Source organism: Rhyacophila brunnea, unplaced genomic scaffold (genome assembly GCF_057557595.1).
Source record: "Rhyacophila brunnea isolate RB1 unplaced genomic scaffold, BYU_Rbru_1.0 scaffold_22, whole genome shotgun sequence".
NCBI classification, from domain to species: domain Eukaryota; kingdom Metazoa; phylum Arthropoda; class Insecta; order Trichoptera; family Rhyacophilidae; genus Rhyacophila; species Rhyacophila brunnea.
Genome location: NW_028232882.1, coordinates 19,595,422 through 19,617,173, shown reverse-complemented (window position 1 = coordinate 19,617,173; position 21,752 = coordinate 19,595,422). Strand labels below are relative to the sequence as shown.

At 33.9% G+C, this 21,752-nt stretch overlaps 2 protein-coding genes across 2 annotated transcripts in view; both read right to left on the bottom strand.

Annotated features, from left to right (window-relative positions):
- LOC147070153 (uncharacterized) overlaps window positions 1–4,861 on the bottom strand; it is an 87,498-nt gene extending 82,637 nt beyond the window's left edge. Inside the window, exons 1-2 of the mRNA XM_085949998.1 lie at window positions 4,048–4,861; window positions 1,708–1,834 (exon numbers count right to left, since the gene is read on the bottom strand). Of these exons, the coding sequence (XP_085806124.1) occupies window positions 1,708–1,834; window positions 4,048–4,861 (941 nt within the window). The remainder of the gene's footprint in view (window positions 1–1,707; window positions 1,835–4,047) is intronic.
- The window catches only part of LOC147070152 (uncharacterized), an 89,280-nt gene continuing 72,089 nt past the window's right edge, over window positions 4,562–21,752 (bottom strand). Inside the window, exon 4 of the mRNA XM_085949999.1 lies at window positions 4,562–5,342. The gene's annotated coding sequence lies outside the window, so the exon portion shown is untranslated. The remainder of the gene's footprint in view (window positions 5,343–21,752) is intronic.

Here is a 21,752-nt window from a genome sequence, read left to right as displayed (position 1 = left end):
AAAGGAATACGAATCACATAAAATTCATGCAATAGGTAATATACAATAATAAGCAAATTGTCAACATAAATGAAATATAGCATGGAATATAATATAAAATATAATACAATATAATAGGTAATAATTAAGTTAAAAGTATTGTACCAAGTAACACATCTCAAAGTTTAAAAGTCGAAACAAATTTACAGTGACATTTTATGAAATGAAAAAAACTCTCCCTATACAAGATCAAGTCAACAAAAACACAATATTTCTTAGTTCATTTTATTACATCGTAAACTAAAAAAATCGCACCACGCATTGGTAGCGCCAATTGTCAAAATAGATAAATGAAAGTGTATAAAATGTGTAAATAGTTTGAATGATAGTAAAAGAAGTTTAATAATTGTAATGCACAATTATCAAACATAAGAGTGCCAACTAAATCAATCAATAAAGCATGAAATATATAATACTTTTAATCTCACAGCTTATAAGATTCGGCTTTCTGCCAACTTAACCCTGTGTAAAGAATGCCTTATAAATCATTTGTCTACCTCAAATAAAATGTCATTTGTAAACTCGTTGAAATATTAAATTATAATTTTTGGGCGCCTTAAAAATGTGTGTACAAATTAAATATAACAGTAAAAAAAATAAGAACACAGCTTAATCGTTAATAGTGTTATTTAATTACACAAACCATTGAAATTTAAAAACATACGGAAACAAATACAGATTTTTAATACAACTTTGAGGATCGTTTACTTGGTATGGAACATAAGAATATCTTTTAAGATGTAGTAATTACTTAGCTTTATGTTATGATGGTTGGAATCCGCCTCCTTGTCGTCTCGTCCGAAAGAAAAAAGGCGTCATCTTGCTTTTGAAACTGTCTCTATACTTTAACCAGTGACATCCGTCCAGCTCTGATACTATTCCCGGAGTGATGATATTCTGGGCGGAAATAAGTATTGTTGATGGGACGCTTTCAAAAACGCGCGAAGGAACCTGATTGGCCCCTGTCATTGTTTAAGAAACAAGGTTGACACAAACTTTAAACAAGGTTGTGCCAAATTTTGTTAATTAAATTAACATTTTTTTTTTATATCTGCGTTTTAAATGTAGCCATGTTACGTAAAATGTAACATGACAATTTACCTGTCGATTCAATAACCAATTATTTTCTGGGTTGCATATATACTTCTAACTCTCTGATTTCTTAGCCCCATATATTATATTTTTTTGAAACATTCGACTTTAGAAAGGAAAAAGGACGTAACCCTCAGTTTTTTCAAAAATAGGTTTTATTGCATAATGTCGTTGTACACGACTAAATACACGTTGTATTCAAAGGATGTAAGCTGTAAATGTCGTTTTATTACCTAAATTTAGCTAGCAATTAAAAAAAAAAGAAGGAAGTGACGTGGGAAAACGACTTAACCATCATTTTGTTGTTTTTTTTTTAATTAACTGAATAATTAATATCAGATTAAGGATATAAAAATCAAAATCTTAATTATCATGCAATTCAAGGTTACGTCTATTATGTATTTTAATTTTGAGCGAAAACCATAACAAAAACGTTTTTGTGCCTCCTGTAAAATTTGAATTGTGTGAATTACGCTCTTTTCCCTTTCCACAGTCGATGTTATTATCTATTTTTTACATTGCTATGTGTAAAATGTTGAAGAATGCATTAATTTAAACTATAAGAAGGGCACTAACTTTTGTTTGAGGCGTGCTGATGCTTGGAGAGATGCATATCCGTATTTGGCCAATTTTCGCGCCTCCTCAGACTGCCAGTTGAAGGTCGCCACAAATCTAGCTGGATTGTCAGGTTCTAGCCAAAGACCTATGAGAGAAAATTTTCATAATTTTAATCCACACTTTGAGACCAATACTTACATAATTAATATTATGTATTATTAATTGTAATGATTCTTCAAATATCAATAACCTTTCACCTAGTCTTGTGCGGAGTATAATTCGTGTAATTGAAGCCTAGTTCGGATCAATATAACTACTTATAGGTACATAATAATAAATCCTCGTACACTAATTTATTTAGGTACAGGTACAGGTACATAATAGTTTGTAAACTTTTGTCGCTACGTTGTATAATTTTTTAGAAACTCAACGCATGTCCATATCTGCAATATCGGCTTTCAATTTGGAAACCCACATTGTAAAAGTTGCGTGGTTTAATAAAAGTAACATTCCAAAAGAGTACCCATCGCTATTTCCGATAACAGTAATAATTGCTTCCACCCTCCGCCAAGTATGGCCATAATGGATTATTTTTTAAAACAAATCAAGGGTGCACTGCAAAAACAGATAAAATGGTAACTGTGCAGGAGAGCAAAAATAAGAATGATATCGTCAGTGGTTGGAAAATGAGTTTATTATTAAGTAAAATAATTTACATATTGATTTCTCATTTATTTTGCAATATAATAAAAGTAATAAAAATATATCCTACAATTTGTGCAGTTTTATACACAATGAGCTGATTTTTGCCTTGACTACACTTTCTTCTCCCTTCATTTGTGAAACAATGAAATCGATTTTGGTAGTTTTAATGACACCATTCTTGAGCTCTTCTTCTGTTGAACAAATTGGCATTTTAATCTCAAAAATTAAAAAATTCGAAGAGCCTGTTTTTGCCGTGTACCATTCAAATGGTTTCTATCATCTACGGGGTGATGAATTTTCGTCTGAACTAACCATAAAATGAGCGAATGATCATGCAAGGGTTGTGATAAGCCGATTGGGGAATACAGTCACAAACAAAAAGTGATCATGTAGCATTATCAGATTGTAGACTGGCGCAGTAGTAGTTAATTTTTTTTTATAATTTTTATAATTTAACACACGGTGAACATTATGAATTATTAGTTCAAGACATTTAATATTAAGTTGTTCTTTAATCAAATAAACAAAAAATATGTAATATCAATTAGTAATAAGTTAGATACACAATATAATGAGAAACAAAAAAATTTAAGAACATTGATAACTCGGCACTATAGTCATAAATTGTTGTAAAACAACGTTTATTTAAATTCACCCTCATGTAAGTGGAAGGATTGATTATTAATTATTGTGCACAAACAATTTAGTATGCGGAGGGGATGGTAGGTGTGCTGCGTGCTACTCGGTTTACGGTGATTTGACCACCTTTTATAATTGAGCACAGACGACAAGCTATGCTATATGGTAATTCCACGTTTTTTTTCTATTATTCTGTTTATATTACGGTTAGTATAAAAAAATCTAGTAGTGTATCTAACTCATTCAAATAACTGTAAATTAATATTATTCAAAATTCTAAAGGACGCTCCAGATCTATATTAATAGACGATATATTTGTAGTGAAACCAGTTGTTGAAATACAATAATTATCAGTATTGTATAATGTCAAAAAGTGAAGTAAAATGCCATTTCGCTACAAAGCGGAGCATATCGTGCTCCGCAAAGTCTGCCCACATATCAAATAAACATGCGTTTTTTACGAGGAATGGTTATCTACTATTATCACAAACCATTCGGTCCTTGCAATTAATTAAAACATACTGACAAAAAAAAACGATATGCAAATTTGTGCCCGGTCGCGGGTTCGAACGCTCTACAAACCAGGCCACCGTTAGCGCTGTTCATTGGTAGTGATTATCATTTTTTTTTTATTAATATCGCATTGATTTTATATTAGTTTTTTGAATAAGCTTATGAATCTGTCCATGCAGATAGTTGTAATAATTATTTTCAATAGTGTTTGTGATACAACATATTATTAGTGTTCAACTCATTCCTTTTGCCAATCTTTAAATAATAATTATGCAAATAACTAATGACGAATCCTCGTTATACGTATATTGGAATTACATTATTATTTTTTATATTCTCAGCATGTACCTACCTACGTTTTCCCACAATAATTTTATACTATAGACACGAGGTGTTTCGTGAATATATAATAATTTTACAAGTATACTTTATCATATTTTATTAACGCGGAACTTAATGTGGTAGGTAATTAAAAATATAATACTGTATTTAATAACTTACCCATCTTGTAAAGTTTAGGCTCCTGCACTCCGTAGAGGTCGTCCATCATTTTCAAGCCATAATTTGAGGCTTCAATAAGATCTCTATCCTCTTCTGATAGCATTTTATTTTCAGTCACGTTTAAACTCAAACTAGCATTATAATAGTCATCTAACGCATCTTTATTTGTGACTATATCAATATTGTCAGTATGATTTTCAATATTTTCATCATTCAATACTGTAGTTGAGTCGTGTTTTGATCCAATATCGGTAACATTAGTTTTATTTAAATTAGTTAAACTGTCTAAATCAGCGTACAATTGAGGAATGGTTATCTGAAATTTAGAATCATTGTCTTTGATTTCAGTTTTACTGTCATCTTTATTACATTCTTTATTGGTATCATTTCCCCCGCTGTTTTCATCTGTCACATTGGTTGATGAAAACGTCACCAGGTGTGCTGTTGTCAAAGGAACATTATCTCGTACCAAACTAACGTTTATTTGGGGATTTATTAGTTTTTCATTATCTTTAATTGTTGATTTCGGTGATTCCGTGTTATATTTACGCGTCGAATCACCGGTGACGGTTGACCAGAACTGAAACATAGTGGAGTCGTCGTTTGAAGGAGCGCCATCTTGCTTCGTCGTCCTGTCATATTTACTTGTCGTCCTTTCTTTGGGATTATTTGTTACAAAAGCTATTCTAACGTAGTTTTTTTCGATCTCAGTCTGGTTTTCAATATTACTAAGCGTACTTATTGTATTCGTTGTAGTTTCTACGGCGCGCGATGGTTTATCTGTGCTGAAATCAGTCATCGATTCGGCCGCCATTATTTCGGAAGTATTAACGACATCTCTTGCGTCAAGAGGATCGCTCTGTGATGAAACATTGTCAATTATTATTGCAAATGGTTCGGCGGTTTTTGAAGTTGTTAAATTTTCTGTTACGTAATGATTGTCTGTAGTTTTATCAGGTGCGACGGTTGTGTAAAGTGTGTTTTTTCCGGTTGACGGTTCATCATCGATTTCATTAGGAGTTGTGGTTGTTTTTTCCGCTAAAATATTAGCGGTTATATCTGATTGCGATGTTATTGGTTGCGCAACGTGGGTTTGTTCGCTAGACGATTCAGCCTCCGGGTTTGGATTGGTTATTTTGTTTGTGTTTGAAGTGGAGACTTCGTCTTGTTTGGAAGAGTCAGAACGATTGGTGGTGGATGGATCAGGTTGCTGGCTGGATATGGCGCTTGTATCACGACACTGGAGAAGAATGGAGGTGACTGCGACCAGTGTAGCAATCCTGATAAGGTGTTTTCTGAAAATAAAGAAAAAAAAAACATAAATTATACTAAGCCAGTTTATAATGTTAAAGAAATATAACTTTCAGCTCGTAAAACAAAAAAAAAATATGACGTTTCGCCTGTGATAAAACGTAATATTGAATGAAAAACCTATCGTTTATATCCAATGAAATCATTTTTCAAATTAGTATGAAAAATGATATTACACTGTAAGAACCTGTTTAACCTAAAATATAATATAGGACTTCTACGCCCACGATAGCCAAAGAGGGTAACGTGCCGGCCCCTTAGCCCTATAGTGTCGTAGGTCTGGGTTCGATTTTTCCCGAATCTGGTAAAAAAATCCCAGGGTATTAAGTTTAGCAAGTGGCCAACATCTAATTTTCGTAAAAACAAAAACTGTTAATATAACATCCACCACATGTAGGCCATTTTATGATCTTGTTAGGATCGGACTTGGTATATAAAAATGATATGACTATCACGATGCAATGATAAAACGCCGTAATATATCGTTCAACAACCAACACATCTTCAATAAGATTGCAGTTTTCTATGCCGTTTGATATGGGAGAACAGGGGGCTCCAAATAACTCATATTTCTTGAATAGATCACAGGATAAATCAGTAAATCATCCAGAAATAACAGATAAAAGAACGGCTCTCGACAATATGCCTGAGACGAATCCTGCAATTTTTTGGACATATTTTTCGGCATGGATCAGATAACCTGGAGAGATTGGTGTTTTTGGGTAGACTAAAGAGAAGGCGGTGCAGAGAAAGAATGTTGGCGTGCTAGAGCGACTAAGTGATGCAGGTGACTGGGGGGAGCATTCAATCTGCCTTGAGAGACGCAGAAGATCGAGAGGGGTAGAAAATCTTGGTCGCTCAAAAGATGAAGAAATTCCAAGGTGGTCACGATCATCAGCCATGAGGGACCGATCAAGAAGTGAGAAAGTAATCTTATTGTGTTTAATACTTTGGCTAGGTTATAATGATAGTGTAAGTCGTATACGTGCAGTGGTAGTCAACATACAACTTATGATTCATTATAAAGTAATTTTAATTTACGATAAAAATATTATTAGAAGATAGCGTACAACCATTCTAAATACTGTACTTTTTTATGTACAATTATTATGTACTAAACTAAAAAAAAATAATACAATTGGGATATTATTGTTATTGGCTCTATTTAGTTAGTTTAACATAAGCAATTTTTATTTAAAACGAGTATCTTCAAAGATGATCTCAAATTATAACCAAAAAAAGATATTCAAATAATGTATGCATGTGAAACAAATGCCACTAATTTATAAGACAGACCTAATAATTATTAATAGCAGCGCAATGTGGTATGGAAAGGTCCACTTTGAACATAATGCGGAAAGACCACAATATAATATGGATACGGCGATGTGATAATATGTTCAAACAAATGAAATGAAGTACCTAGGTGCTAAACGGCCACAGCAAGAGCAAATACGTGGCAGTGAAAAAATAGTGGCTGAGAGGAGTAGAAGGAGATAAGGCAGTAAGTAGATCGACCACGGCTGACGACAAATTTTGATGCTTCGATACAAACAAAATGTATTTATATTTTTAATTTACTTGTCAATGCATTTGACTGAAGGTAAGAGATGTAGTATTGCATTATTTGAAGAGTAAATCAAATCCGAAAATAATTTTATAAAAATAATAATTATCAAACAATGTTTTTTCTATATTTCTTATGTGTGTGACAATTTTGTCAAAATATAAAAAAAAAGTTTATGTTTATTTATATTGATTACATCGTATAGTTTGGTAAACCCTCAATGTCCTATATGCCATCAAAAATCAAATTAAATTATGTAATTAGTGAACCCCTGAATTAACACGTATTACATTATGTATAAGTCTTGATTTATCTGTCTGTCTATAACGCCTAAGCTGTCTCTCTCTGACGCACGTAAGTTTGTCTTTGTTCCGCGATCTCCCAAATGGAACACACATATTATTGTATCCCTCTCACTGCAATAAATCGCCACTCGTATGCATTTCGATCACACGCTTCAATGAAACTCGTGTAAAATACACCGGCTTTATCGAAACGGATACCTACCTACCAATCTGTTACCATAGATTGCTTTGCTTATGATATAAAAAATAGTATTATAGTTAGTTGAATAATTGAGCGCATCGACTAGTTTTTTTCTGGTCGTTTTCATAAAGTCGTAATTTGTCAAATGTACGTAGGCGTAGTACAATGACGAGACCCCCACTGCCTACATGTTATTTAGATTAAAAAAAGGAGATAAATAAGAAATCTACTGAATGCCTATCTTCATTTTTATGTTGATAAAACAGTTTTTGTCTTGTAATTAAATTTTATGACACTTCATATATATATATGTAAATATAATATTACCGATATAACACAATATTGTTAATATACAAGTAAATTATAAAATATTAAATGAGCACCTACGTAACAATATATTTTTTAAGTTTTCACAAATAATAAGTCATTACTTACATGTGTTTGAATGATATTGTATGGGAATCCATTCTCTAATGTTTGTATTTCTAAAAAGTATTTAAAGAGCTACATCCACAGTTTAATGCCAATGTGACTTTTCATTCTATTACGTGAATACGTTTTCAGAAAGGATAAATATTTAATAGTTCATGAGTTTCCTTTTATCATTGCAATTTTTGAGTTGGAATAGACAAATTAGTAATGACATTCGAAAGCAGGTTACGCAGTTACCCCTTCCTATGTCACCACTGCAATAACAAATCTGTCTTGTCGATGTTATTATTTTTGAATATACCGATCACACTTATTGAAGTTGTTTGACACTGGATCCATGCGAAAAAATGTTGTCGATTCACTGCATTATCAAAAATTATTGAAGATTTAAACAGTTACACTTGACTGAGATAATAAAATCACCGTTAAATAACTCATTAAAATTTAGTTTTATGCAAATCAATTTGACTTTTACCGGCTTGGTTCAACAATTAATCGTCACTTAACAGCCGATAAAAAAAATAAACAAGAAATCTATTCACTATGGTAGCCCGTTTCCGCGTCGCCACTTGTTGTCTTTGCTATTTGTTCCGAATTCGAATTTGACACATTGGATATTATTTAAAATTTTCTGTTTATATTAGTATTGAACACGATGTACGACTTGGCTAAACAGCCGTTTGTAGTCAAGTAAGTCCTTTTCTTAGAGTTGTGAGATAGGAAGTATGGGAGCGCTCCGACATGGAAATACAGTTAGACGACCTCGGCCAGTTGATGAGATGTCGATGGCATCTAGAGACTTCATCCTGCTCGGAGCCAAGCGATTTGCACGCTCGCATTCGTAGCAGAAGTGTTAACACATTAGATGGACGGGCGAGGTGAGAAAATCAGGGATGCGCGCGGACGCCTGGATTCGTGAGCGACGTCAAAAGCTCCCTAGATGATCGTAATATAGGTACATGCTATTCGCGTCAACTGCCATAATAACTACGTTATCATATGTGCACTATTAATGGGTATACTAAAGTTTAAAAGAAATCGTTGAAGAAAAGAATATATAAATGGTCGTGTTCATCAATTGACAACCCTTGTTTACCTGAGAGAAACCGGTCCTGATCATTATTTCACATAAAAAGAAATGCTAAAAACTGTTGAATTCTCTGCACAATCACTTAATTTAGCTGAAAAGTGTATTATGAACATCTAAGTTTTTTACATATAGATATCTACCACAAGGTTTGAAATAGAGCTGGAACAGAGCACTTGCCTTACGGTGCTCATAAGAGGCGGGGGGTATCAATTTTTCGAACGGAGCAACTACTCAACCAAAAGGGAATACCACAGAGTCCGCTAAATGTAGTGGAGTGAAAAGGGTGCGCGAAATTCTTACAGATCGGTTTTCTGATAGAAATGCAAAAAAATATGTCGTTGATCTACTTTCTAAGATAACGGAAAGCAAATTGGTGTGAGCCGGGCAATACATCGAAAATCCTCGCCACATCGTCTCCCGTGGCATTTTTTATGCGGATCGAAGATCAAATAGATCAAATTCGCGTGTTATTTTTCAAGTCGTCTTTGAATCCAGAGGAAGGTTGGACGAATCGCTAATAACTATCCTCGGTGAAAAGAGATTATCTCCACACTATGGGACAATGGTAATTCGTCTACTCTGAATGTGTCTACTGCAAAAGTATCTTTTATTCGTGTGAAGAAAGATGCCATGAGAGCATGGCCCCTACATCCCGAAGCGGGCCCCCAGGCCAGTGTCTATGGCGGCCCCCCCTAAATAGCGCTAAGGTTAAGGGCAGTGTGATTTTTTACAGTGGTGTTCCCCAAGTGGTTTCTACGGAAACCCAGGGTTAAGAGTATTCCGTGTATTTTTAGCGATTTTAAATAAATCCAATTGATTTATTGAGTTGTCGGCATTCAGTATAATATTATGAAGCACTGATCGCGACCTTCTTTTGTGGTACCCAAGTAATATGGAACCTTTCGGCATATTGGATAAAAAGCCATTTTGTAAGTAAGGAAACACGCATAAAATAATTATAAAATAAAATTATACCCATGAATTATTTTTTAATTATATCAATCAGCAAACCACTTCAAATTGCATCGCACAGTCACATACTTTGAATTGTTGATAATCATTGAGGAAAATAGCGCCGCAGGCGACTCTTTTTTACTACTAGAGCAAATTCGTGGTGAATATTTTTCTCATTTAACTAGTCGACTTCCCACGCCGGGCCCCCTCTAAGCCCAGGCCCCCAGGCTAGAGCCCTGTCAGCCCCCCCTTGTGGGGGCCATGCATGAGAGTTCTCATTAATTATTAACTCTGTAAAGTGCGAAGCAAACCGAACTTATTGGAGTTGAGTTGTTGTGCTATCGAATAAGAAGTCACTTTTAAATTACTTTATATATTGGATGAAACTTTCAGGATATTGGTGCTTGTAAAACCTAAAATCACTACAATGTAACCGATTCGAAAATTATATTAAGAACTTATTTTATGGCTATTATTTTTATATTATTCGCAGTCGTGTGCACTGTTCATACATGTAACGCATAAAATGCAATGTCATACTTGTGCAATTACGACATTGCAATATTCAAAACATTCTTTAGTTAGAAGATCTGATAAGAATTGATCTATTGATAAGGTGGGGCGTTTAATTTATATTCAGACAGTGTTTTCTTGTCCAATAATAAATGTCAAAAAGATAATATAACGATGGATAAAACACACCCATGTACGAATAGTTATTCCATAAAGGTGTACTTATAGATAATTTTATTTACTTCGGCGATTTTATTAGTTTATTTTATTCGAAAGCTTTAAGAGTTAGCAAGTACCTAGTTGTTAAATAATCACTTTTGGCGCTTATTTTATAACGAAATAATTCGTAGAAAAGCTGTGACACTGCAACACATGAAAATTGTCCTTCGAACTTCGTACACATCATAATAGAGGCTCTTTCATGTCAATCGACATAGGGTATACTTTTATAATAATGTGTAATCAGCATTCTGCAATACAATCAAGTGGGAAATGCTGTTATACCCCGTTAACAGATGCATGGATTTACTGCTGACAGTACGTATTATCGTGCAAGTTACAAGATTGCATGCATGGATCAAAAAAGTTCAGCTTCTGAGTTTTCATGCAATAATTGGAACTTGCATGGTGGTTGTGCATGCGCAGTAGAAAGATAGTAGGTAACCTGACGGAAATAATACCAACTACGCCGCGCAGTACATTTTCGACGTTTACCAATTTTCACAACCTGTCGACTAGGCTTACGCTCGAAGTATGAGATTGGCGAGATAGTCAGCACTTTAACGTGTAAACAGTTATTGTCACGATAGTTTAAAATACATAATATTGGTGTCTGTAAATCTATGAACGTGTACAGGTGCTATTATAGTAATTTGGCGGCTTCCAAAGCCTTCCATACCGGAGTTCTGGGTTCCATTCCCGGTAAGGTCAAAATATATTTACATCTAATCTAATCTACTATCTACTATCTAATATGTAAATTCCTCAAGCCTGGGAGTTTTACCACTATTATTGGGTTTCACGGCCTGTTGTGGTGTCTAATAAAGAAACAAATAATAATAATAAAAAATAGTGAGAATTTTAAATTATCGTGACAATAACTGTTTACACGTAAAAGTGCTGACTGTCTCTCCAATTCATTCTTTAAGAGTGAACGAGACGCGATGTTGTCATTTTATGGTACTATTTCGTACTATTTGACAGGTAGTGAAAATCGGTCAACCTGAAAATTCGTTCGTAGCTCGTTTTTTTGCCGGCAGGTTCGCCACTACTCTTCCTTCTACTTCGGAGGCACAGATCGAAAAAATCCTACTGTCGCATGAAAATTCAGAAGCTTCCAAACTTTTTTGATTCATACATGCAATCTTACCAATTGCTGGATACTACATGTTTACCCATACATTTTCTTGTTATGGCCGCGATAATATTTCCTGTCAACAGTAAATCCATGCACGTGTAAACCAGTTAAAAAAGACAGTACAATCTATTTTAATTAGCGTAACTGTACGGAAGCAAAATATCGGTATATTGCAGCTGTAAAGGAGAAAATACGCTAACATGAATATATTTAAATATCTCGGCATGGGATGTGTTAACAGTCGTTAAACCCCGAGATGAGAGAAAAAGAAAAAAGTATCACAGGCTAAGAAGAGTGATAAAAACCTAGCCGCGAACTTGAGATGAAAAAATAACAATCCAAAAGGCCCGCGGGCAAGAAGTGGAGTCAGAGAGAAAGAAATCGATTTGAGGAGAACCAAAACACCATCAGCATCATCATCATGATCTCTAAATTGTTTTTGTGAAGTTTTTTTCTCTCATATTGCAACATCGCGGCTTTTACAATTATTGTAATCGTGTTCCACAATGAACATAGGTACTTAGGAAGGCGGTGTGCGAAGGGATGTGAAACTATGCAATATAATAATATTATGATCATTAAAAATTTATTGAATTTGAATAAAGAACGTGATTGAATGTTTTCTTGTCTATTACTAATTAATTCCAAATTTTAAATCTAATTTAATCACCACGTAACAATACCAATCCGAAAAATATACAATTTGGTGTATAATAAAATCACACTGGCAAGTAGGTACCTAAGTACCTACGATTATGTATGAAGATAACTATTCCTATTTCTGAAGTTATTCGGGAGTTATTTTAGGATTCTTGTAATAAACATTTCAATAAAATGCAATGCTTTCATATGGATGTCACCGTATGCTTCGTATATAAATTAATAACCTACTTCGTGAATAATGGTCTTAAATAAAACCTGACAACATTATTAAAATAATGCGTGAATACATTCATGGCGCAATTATTTTTTTGTAAGTTGGTTGTACCTATTGGTATCAATACATTTAAAATAATATAGTTGGGCCTAGGTATAATAAATATTCACCTCACGATAGATATCGTTTATAGACGAATTCGGTCGCTATAATAAAACGATTAGGCATAGTAACCTTAATTTGGTATCACTTTGTGGGTATGTGCCACAGCATTAAGCGGATTAATCTGGTTTTTTCATATCTTCCGTGAGGATATAAGTGTATTGTAATATTATACATGTTTTTTTTCATGCATTTCTTTATTTTTTACTTGTGCCAAACTGGCAATCGTCCAGTTATCCTGGCACCAAAATTTCGATACATCAGATCTATGAGATTCATGTTAATTGTTAACATATTATTATATCAGTGCCTATAATAGAGGTGGTGATGATTAAATGAGCACATGTGACATGAAATTAAAAATGATTTAAAATCAATTATTACATCACATTTATTTGTGAAACAGTATTAAAATATGTATAAAATATAATAATACACGCATTATTCCCAATGTTGGATTATATCCCATGGGCAGCAGGGTGTATAAAATATTATTATTATTTTCACAGCGATGCATGTAATTTAAATGATTTGGTCTGACATGTTTTCGCTCAAACACTAAAAAACAAAAAAATATCGTTAATGAAATAGTAGGTAATAATTTGAGCACAGTACCGTATTAACATTATGCTGAAAAGTTTGAAACAGTCATGTGGAATCTATAATTAGGTACATTTAACTTTGAAGTCGATTTAACTTGGTGACCAGTACAGTTGTATTATTTTAATCTACAGCACCTCAATTGGAAAGAGACCTAAACCACACACAGTTTTGATAACTGATAACTATTTAAAGTATTTTTTTTATCTTACGACAATAATATATAAAATATGGGATGTCGAATTGCCACTAATTAATGTTGACAGCAGATAAATTTGATATATTATTCTATATCATCATATGGTTGTGTACCACTTTAAACTTCGATAAAATAAATAAGCAAGTAGCATCTTTTGTTGGTTTTTACGCTGTTTATATCGGCATTGATGGATCAGACCGTTTTTGCAACCAAATTCGATAATGTGTTATTTATTATTATAGGTACATATTGTAAATGTTGATAAACTAGTAGCGACGATAGTTTACGAATAAGACACAATTTAAATATAATAAACATTACACGATGTGTAATGTTTATTGTGTAACTTCTCCCTTATCACATACATCGTGCTTGCGTTTGTATCGTGAACGGGTAAGGTAGTATGTGTGTAATAGGGGTAAGATGCATAGTAACACAATGCATAGTGGCATTATGTTCGACTGTTTATGGAACGAAATTGGACCAATTGTGACTAGTGTCATAATAATATATTAATAATTATAGGAAATTGTACTCTATACAATTTGTCGTATCGCGAACGAATTGACAAAATACTTACAATACTGTATTTTTGTTTGAATTTTGAGAACAATACTATTTCAATATTTTGACAGCTGTCACATTTCTCACTCTATATACAAAATGTGGTGGTGCTAGTCACTGTAAACGTCCGATTATTTATCGATGACTCCCACATTCTGAAGCGGCCCCCCAGGCGAGGATCTTTGGCGGGCCCCCTTACCTATCGCTAGGGTTAAAGGCAGTGTGTCGCTCTATATAAGCGTTTTCCAAATGATGTTCCAGGTAAAATTAATGGTGTATTTTTTAGCGATATTTTGTATTTTTGAATAAGAATAAATCTACTTGAATTATGGAGTTATCGAATATTGACACACAATAATCAAAAATTGAATAATTATACAACGATATTATAAAAAAACGTTAATAGGTACTCTTCAAGTAAAATAGCGCACAGGAGACTATTTTATCATTAGAGAATTTTTGTGATGTGTGTTTATCTCACTTATAACGTCAATCCACCACGCCACCCCCTCAGAGCTAGAGCCCTGTAACCCCTCCTTGTGGTAGCCATAATTTTGACCGCTTAGTTAAGGTTCACATAAGATCGCATATGATTATGCGGTCTTAGTAAACCATTTTTAAAAACTCTCTCCTAATTAATGGACCATATGAGTCTCCATTGAGTGGACATTATATAAGTAATTTTACAGGAAATCAGGCACTTGGCCAAATTCAAAATATACACATTAAAAAAACAACACGCATTTTTACATTTATTTAAACATCCACAGTTACCATCTCTGTGAAATATTAATTGACTGAACATTATTTTCAGCATAGGTACTGCTAAGACCTAAACTATCGTTCATTCTACTATAATTAATAATTGAGAATATAACAACGGGATACCTACTGCGATAATGGAAGATTTAGTATTGTATTTTTTTTTTAATTGAGTTACTTCTGTCTGTTTGCTAATTTGTCTAAAATACATTCAACTGAGAGACTTTCATGATTTCGTATTATCGTAGATACCATATATGCCCAGAATTAATGCTAAACATTTACATAAAAAGTGTAAAGAAATAATTTATTTTAAAGCATTATTAAATTTATTGACCACAATAATTTGATTAATTTATTAAATTTGTCCATATTTAAATTTGGAACATCACAAGCAAACTATATGATATCAATGTTGAAGATTGCTTTTTCTGTGATTGATCGACTGTAATACGCATGATTATGTTAAAAGCAAAAGGGATACTCTCCATCACTATTGAGATGTTATACGGACAAACAAACTTACACAGTTTTTATGTGTTTTGTTTAAATTTAAAATAAACACTTTATTAATTGTCTTGTGTGAATTTAAAAATGGAGAGTAGTCTTTTAGCTTCTAACATACTAAACCATAAAATTTATGAAAAATCAGTTATGAAACAACATTTTCTTCTTCTTCTTCTTCGACCATGTCCGATCCTAATAGGATCATATGGGCCTCCACAGGGTGGAGGTTTGTAATAACAGATTTTATTTTTACGAGAAATGGATGTCAGCCACTTGCTCAACCTATTAGGTCCATACTCTGACTCATACACAAACAATTGAAAATCAATATGTGTACTTGCCAGACCCGGGATCCTCGACTCAATAGGCCGGCGTTTAAGCCACGCTGCCATTGTGTCGCCGAATTGTGAAATAAAAAACCCATAATTCTTAACACCTTGGTTATTTTGCAAACGGCATATTGTGCGTGTGCAATGCGAGAGAGACTGAGTGCGTCACGTAACACTAGATATGTAGGATTATTTGTTTTATTAAAGTCACCTACGACTTGATTTCGGGTATATGTCAAGTGTATTTATTTATATAATCTACAAGGATTGCAGTGGGGCTGTAATATAGGACTTACCCTACATGTGGTAGAGCGGAAAGGGTGCGTGGGATTCTTCTGGACGAACCTTGGGTTGTAAGGGTACAGATGGATAGAAAGACAATGTTAATAAAAACTAAATTTTGTATACATCATGGAAATAGTTAAAACACTGATGACGGGGACAATATTTCGAAAAAGTAAACATTAAAAGTTTCATTATTGGTATATAAATAATATCCCCCCACTGAGATACTATTTCTGTATTACTTACGACTATTGATGTACCCAGTTAATAATATATCAATGCTTACGACCCCCAAAGCGTGGGTGCAATCTTATAATTATAGCTAGGTCAACCCTCACCTATTGCACCCTAAAAATATTTATTTTCAAAATTATTGTTTGGGAGCATTTATGTAACTTTGCATCTATATTTAGATTAACCATTCACACGGGGTAAAATATGACGATATGTTACTAGGGTCATACTTATTGAGAAGCTAGTGGAGGTCCAAAATATTTAATAAACAGTCACCGTGGAGTAAAAGCTAGGGCGATCGCTTTTACTCTGTGTGTCACGAGTTCAGAATCTGCTTAAAGTTATTTTGATCTGTCTTATTCTAATGATAGGAAAGCTGCTTGAAATTACGTAGTCGGCCGTTATTAATATCAGTTGTCAACATATTAACATAAACAACAAAAAACTTGTTAAAACATTGTTGTTTAATTTAGTAAAACGCATTTTTTTTTGTAGTGGAATAAGTACTACAAAAAAATCCTTTTTATTAAATTAAACACCAATACAACACATAACCACCATGAATTGACAGTTAAAAAATAAAAGAAATTGTTAAAACTTGTAATCATTCATTTTTATGGAAATAATTTCATTGCAGATTTATTCGCAGCCAACATCTAATAATATTTGTGCTCCAAGATTTGTTTTCCAGAAATTCTTTTTTTTTTCTTTTGACTATGTCCGATCCTAAAAGAATTATATTGGCTTCCACAGAGTGGAGGTTTGTATTACCAGATTTTTTGTTTTTACGAGAAATGGATGTTAGTCACTTACTCAACCTATTAGGTCCATACTCTAACTACAAACACAAAATGTGTATTTACCAGACCTAGAATTCGAACCTGAGACCGATTACATTATAAGTCGACGCATAAGCCGCTCGGCCATCGTGGTTGTTATGCCAGAAATGCTATGAGATAAACACGCTTTGTATTGGTGTTATAAGACCAAAACAAGGATTTTTTTTTAATATAAAGGCCCATGATTATTTAGAATTAGATGAACGATTACATGATACGTACAAGATAAGACAAGCTGCCATGTTGTTTATTCCGCCATGATTTTTAACAATACTAAGAATTTTTCAAGTATGCATCCCTATAGCCTACTAAAGGTACTACAGTGACGTCGCGTACGACAACCTTTTGGGAGTTTCATCTTAATGCTATACTTGCACTAATGTTGGTGTTTGCAACTACCGATGTTCATCCTATAAAACTGTGACATGCCAGCCGACTGACAAGTTCGTATTCAATAGCATGATTTCTTATTAAATTATGAACTATAAATGAAAATTATGAAATTATTACCACATTTAAATAACATGTTAATTATATCTAATGGCCACCTGATGGGCAACGCACCAGTTGCGTTGGACGGAGTGAATGGAAAGAAATACACCGTCACGCGACATTTAGCCCTTAATATTATATCATGTATTTAGGGAATCCAATCCCGGGATCCCGAATCCCGGGATCCCGAGCTATTTTCGATACCTATGAATCCCGGGATTGATAAACATAATCCCGGGATTTCGGGATTGATTTTTTTATCAATTTTTATGGAAAATATAACAGAAAAAATACTTTTAATACAACATAACTACATTAGAAATAAACTGAGTTTGAATGAAGTTTGATGTGTATGTTGCCGATTCATTTTATTTTTTCACATAGATTATTAAAAATGAGAAAGATTGGTAAAAAAACAATGCTTCGCACTTTTAACAAAGTAATTCCACCATGATATCATACGTTTTACGGCAGTTTCATATTTGGCTGACTAATTAGATTTATGAAGCGGAAAGGCCATAAGTACGCCATGATTATTTGCTTTACTATTTTAAATCTCGCTGATCTATTCATTATGTCTTTACTATCAGAAATAGCAATCTCATATTAAATTCACATTATTATTTATATTACAATATTATTTACTCCATTAAACTTGTGTATTTCCAAGATTTAACAATATTAACAATAAATGTCTTAAATAGTAGAAATTATACTAGATTTATTTTTGACCGATTTTATCAATGTTATTTGTAAATATAAAAATTCTATATTAACAATGGAAAAAAATCCCAATCCCGGGACCAGTCCCGGGATCCCGGGATTGTCAAATTGTAATCCCGAAATCCCGGGATCAGAATTTTGGCTCGGGATTGGATTCCCTACATGTATTGATGACAATAGCGAACAAATCTGGCATTTAACATTATTAGGTACTTGTTAGTAAAAATTCATCCTTGCTTCTAGGTCCAATCTCATTCATGGCAACACTGCATACTATAAAAGTGCATTAATAGTGCAGGATCCCATAGACTTTTCGTATACATAATATGCGGAACGCATTCTGACAATTGGAATAGGTTTTTGGGGTCACAAAGATATATAATGTCGATGTTGCCAGGCGATATTAGTGGTCAATTTTTTTGTTATTGAGGTTTTAATTTTTTTTCTTATAACCCACCAAAAATTGTTCTGTGTTCTTCAATAAAACCAAGACCAAATCAGGGATTGATTGAAAATGCAATAATTGTACCATGCCATCGGCATGGTCGTAAAACGGTTCGTCCCATTTGAAAAAATAAAAATAGCGGGTAGTGCAATGTGTTCAAAATTATCGATTCTTAGAATCCTCCTTGGCTTAAATTATTTAAATTGATTGTACTTTGTTTTGAGGGCTGACAAAAGAATATTTGCAATTAATCCACCACATCTAAGGGACAGTCTCCAAGGCTTACATATTATTAAGAATTTAAATATAAGTATTTACATTGTTTAAGGGCTTCAGCACAAGTTTATTTATGGAAAAGCTCATCTGATCCACTATTTGAGCCTGTTGATTTCCTACAACTTGGCTATGAGTTACGAGAAAATAATTTGTATCCAAGACAAATGACGAATGAGCCTCTAACAAATTATTTAGTTAAACCATGCAAATGTAATTCTAACTGCCGTACATTATCATGTAGCTATAAGAAATCGGCTTTGACATCTATATCATTGTGCAAATCTGTAAGTAGTGTTTGTAAAAACTGTGATCATGATATTTAAAGCAGTTTGAACACTCGACCTGTTTCTTTTTTTTTTTTAATAAAGTGCACTTAGTGTGGTTAGCGGTTATCGTTATTTCATTTATTCACCTACTTATATGTGCAACCTACACTGTTTCTGGATTGACCATTATACTAAAACTAATGTCATATGCATATATATGGTAAGGAAACCAATCTGAGTGATTCTATACAAAAATATTACCTAAATAAAATAATTTAAGCCAAGGAGGATCCTAAAAATCGATAATTTTGAACACATTGCACTACCCGCTATTTTTATTTTTTCAAATGGGACGAACCGTTCTACGACCATGCCGATGGCATGGTACAATTATTGCATTTTCAATCAATCCCTGATTCGGTCTTGGTTTTATTAAAGAACACAGAATAATTTTTGGTGGGTTATAAGAAAAAAAATTAAAACCTCAAAAAAAAATGACCACTAATATCGCCTGGCAACATCGACATTATATATCTTTGTGACCCAATGACATATTAAATGGACGACTCACTTCATACCCGGCGCGCACGAGAAATTGTGCATGAAAGTCATTCACAGATGTATAAATAGATGTCACGTGACCATTGACGTATCCGTTTCCATTATGCGATACAAGCTTCGAGAATTTATAGTAATATAACCTTTATTGTAATGGCGTATTAGTGTCATGACTCATTGCGTTAGAAACAGATTCTCGGTTACTTACGACTTCTCGGAGATTAGACGCAAGTGAGCGCAGCGAATCACAGGCGACTGACTGTCCAATGGTTCCTGTCATTCAATTGCATTGAATAAACATTCATCAATATCTTAAAATGGCATTTTATAAATAATAAATAATACTAACACATGCAAAGTGATATCCCATCTTTCTTGGAGTGTTTAGTAGATTTTTTTACAATTTTTAACTAGGCACATTGGCATTTTGTAACACAATAATAACGGTGGAGTCGAAACCTGACAGTCAGAAATTTTGTATGGGCAGACCCAGCGGTGTCGCCAGACCGCTTGCAAGCAGAATGTTCATTTGAGCGTAGGGTACCGATATTAAAATATGAATTTCGCCATCCGGCAGACCCGACACAAAGTGAGTGTCATTTTATTTTCTAGATGCTTCGTCCATATTAATGTCATTGTTGTGACCCCTAAAACCAATTCCAATTGTCAGAATGCGTTCCGCATATTATGTATACGAAAAGTCTATGGGATCCTGCACTATAAGTAGCATTAGAAAATACTGGAGACACGTGATCCATCATCGTGAAGATGAAGAGTTAGCAGTTATTACACGGTCTTGAACATAACGTGCAGCTTGCGATGTGTTACTCACAGCAGACGTCTGTGATTTATATTAAGCTATAATTAACAACGTATTTTTTTAAACTAATTACAGTGAAAACTGGATTCGCTTTTGTCGAAGTGCACGCATGTATTTATTACTCGAGCTGACATAATCGGATCATTATCGTTTATTCGAAAAATGATAAGCTAAATTTATTTGATAAATATGTAAGTAGGTATATATATTAATACGTAGCATCTTCGTAAATAGTTATATATTTACTTGTTCCCATTACTCCACAGATGAAGGTTGAATGGAAATAGAGTTGTAATCAAATTTTTAGCATCGAGGCACGCACACAAGGAGTTTTCGAGTCCGTCACCCCTCCCAAAAGACAAATTATTTACGTGAATGGAATATTACTACTTTTTTTTCTTCGTCTGGATCTGATGACTGAGGATCGTCACTAGGATGGTTTGGCTGACGACCAACCTTCTCAACGGGGTGTCCCCATTCCTCTCGGAATTCTACGAGACGCAGAGCATGTTTCAGCGGAAGACCCGTGACATTCATGAGTTGGTGAAACCATCTGGGGCATCCAATGTTTGCTTTAATATTCTGACAAGGCAGTGCGGATGACACAAATGATCCTAATTAGTATGACTGTTAGGCCATGCGACAGGTCGCAATGAACAGTTAGTTACAGCTACAGCCCAGGTGTTCATCGCTAAACTAAAAGCTTGGAATGTCTGGGTATGTAGAATGCGAGCGTTCACGGTTGAAGGGACCAAAGTTATAAGTTGTAGGTAGGACAAATGCAGTCATTGGTACCTAATAGGCTTTGTTAGCCCTGCTCCTTCTCACTGCATTAAAAAAATCAACAATAAATTAGAATGAACCCCTCATTCCATTTTCCCCAATTTCTTTTCAATATCATCCGTGTGTCTCAGTTACTGCTTTATTCTAGAATTTAGACCCTATTAAAGTGAACAAAGCATGGATGATCAAGACAGAAAAATAATAAACAATGAAAGAACGGGAAAATCATAGAAGTATTATTGCACCAGGAAAATTATTATGTTTGAAGATAGCT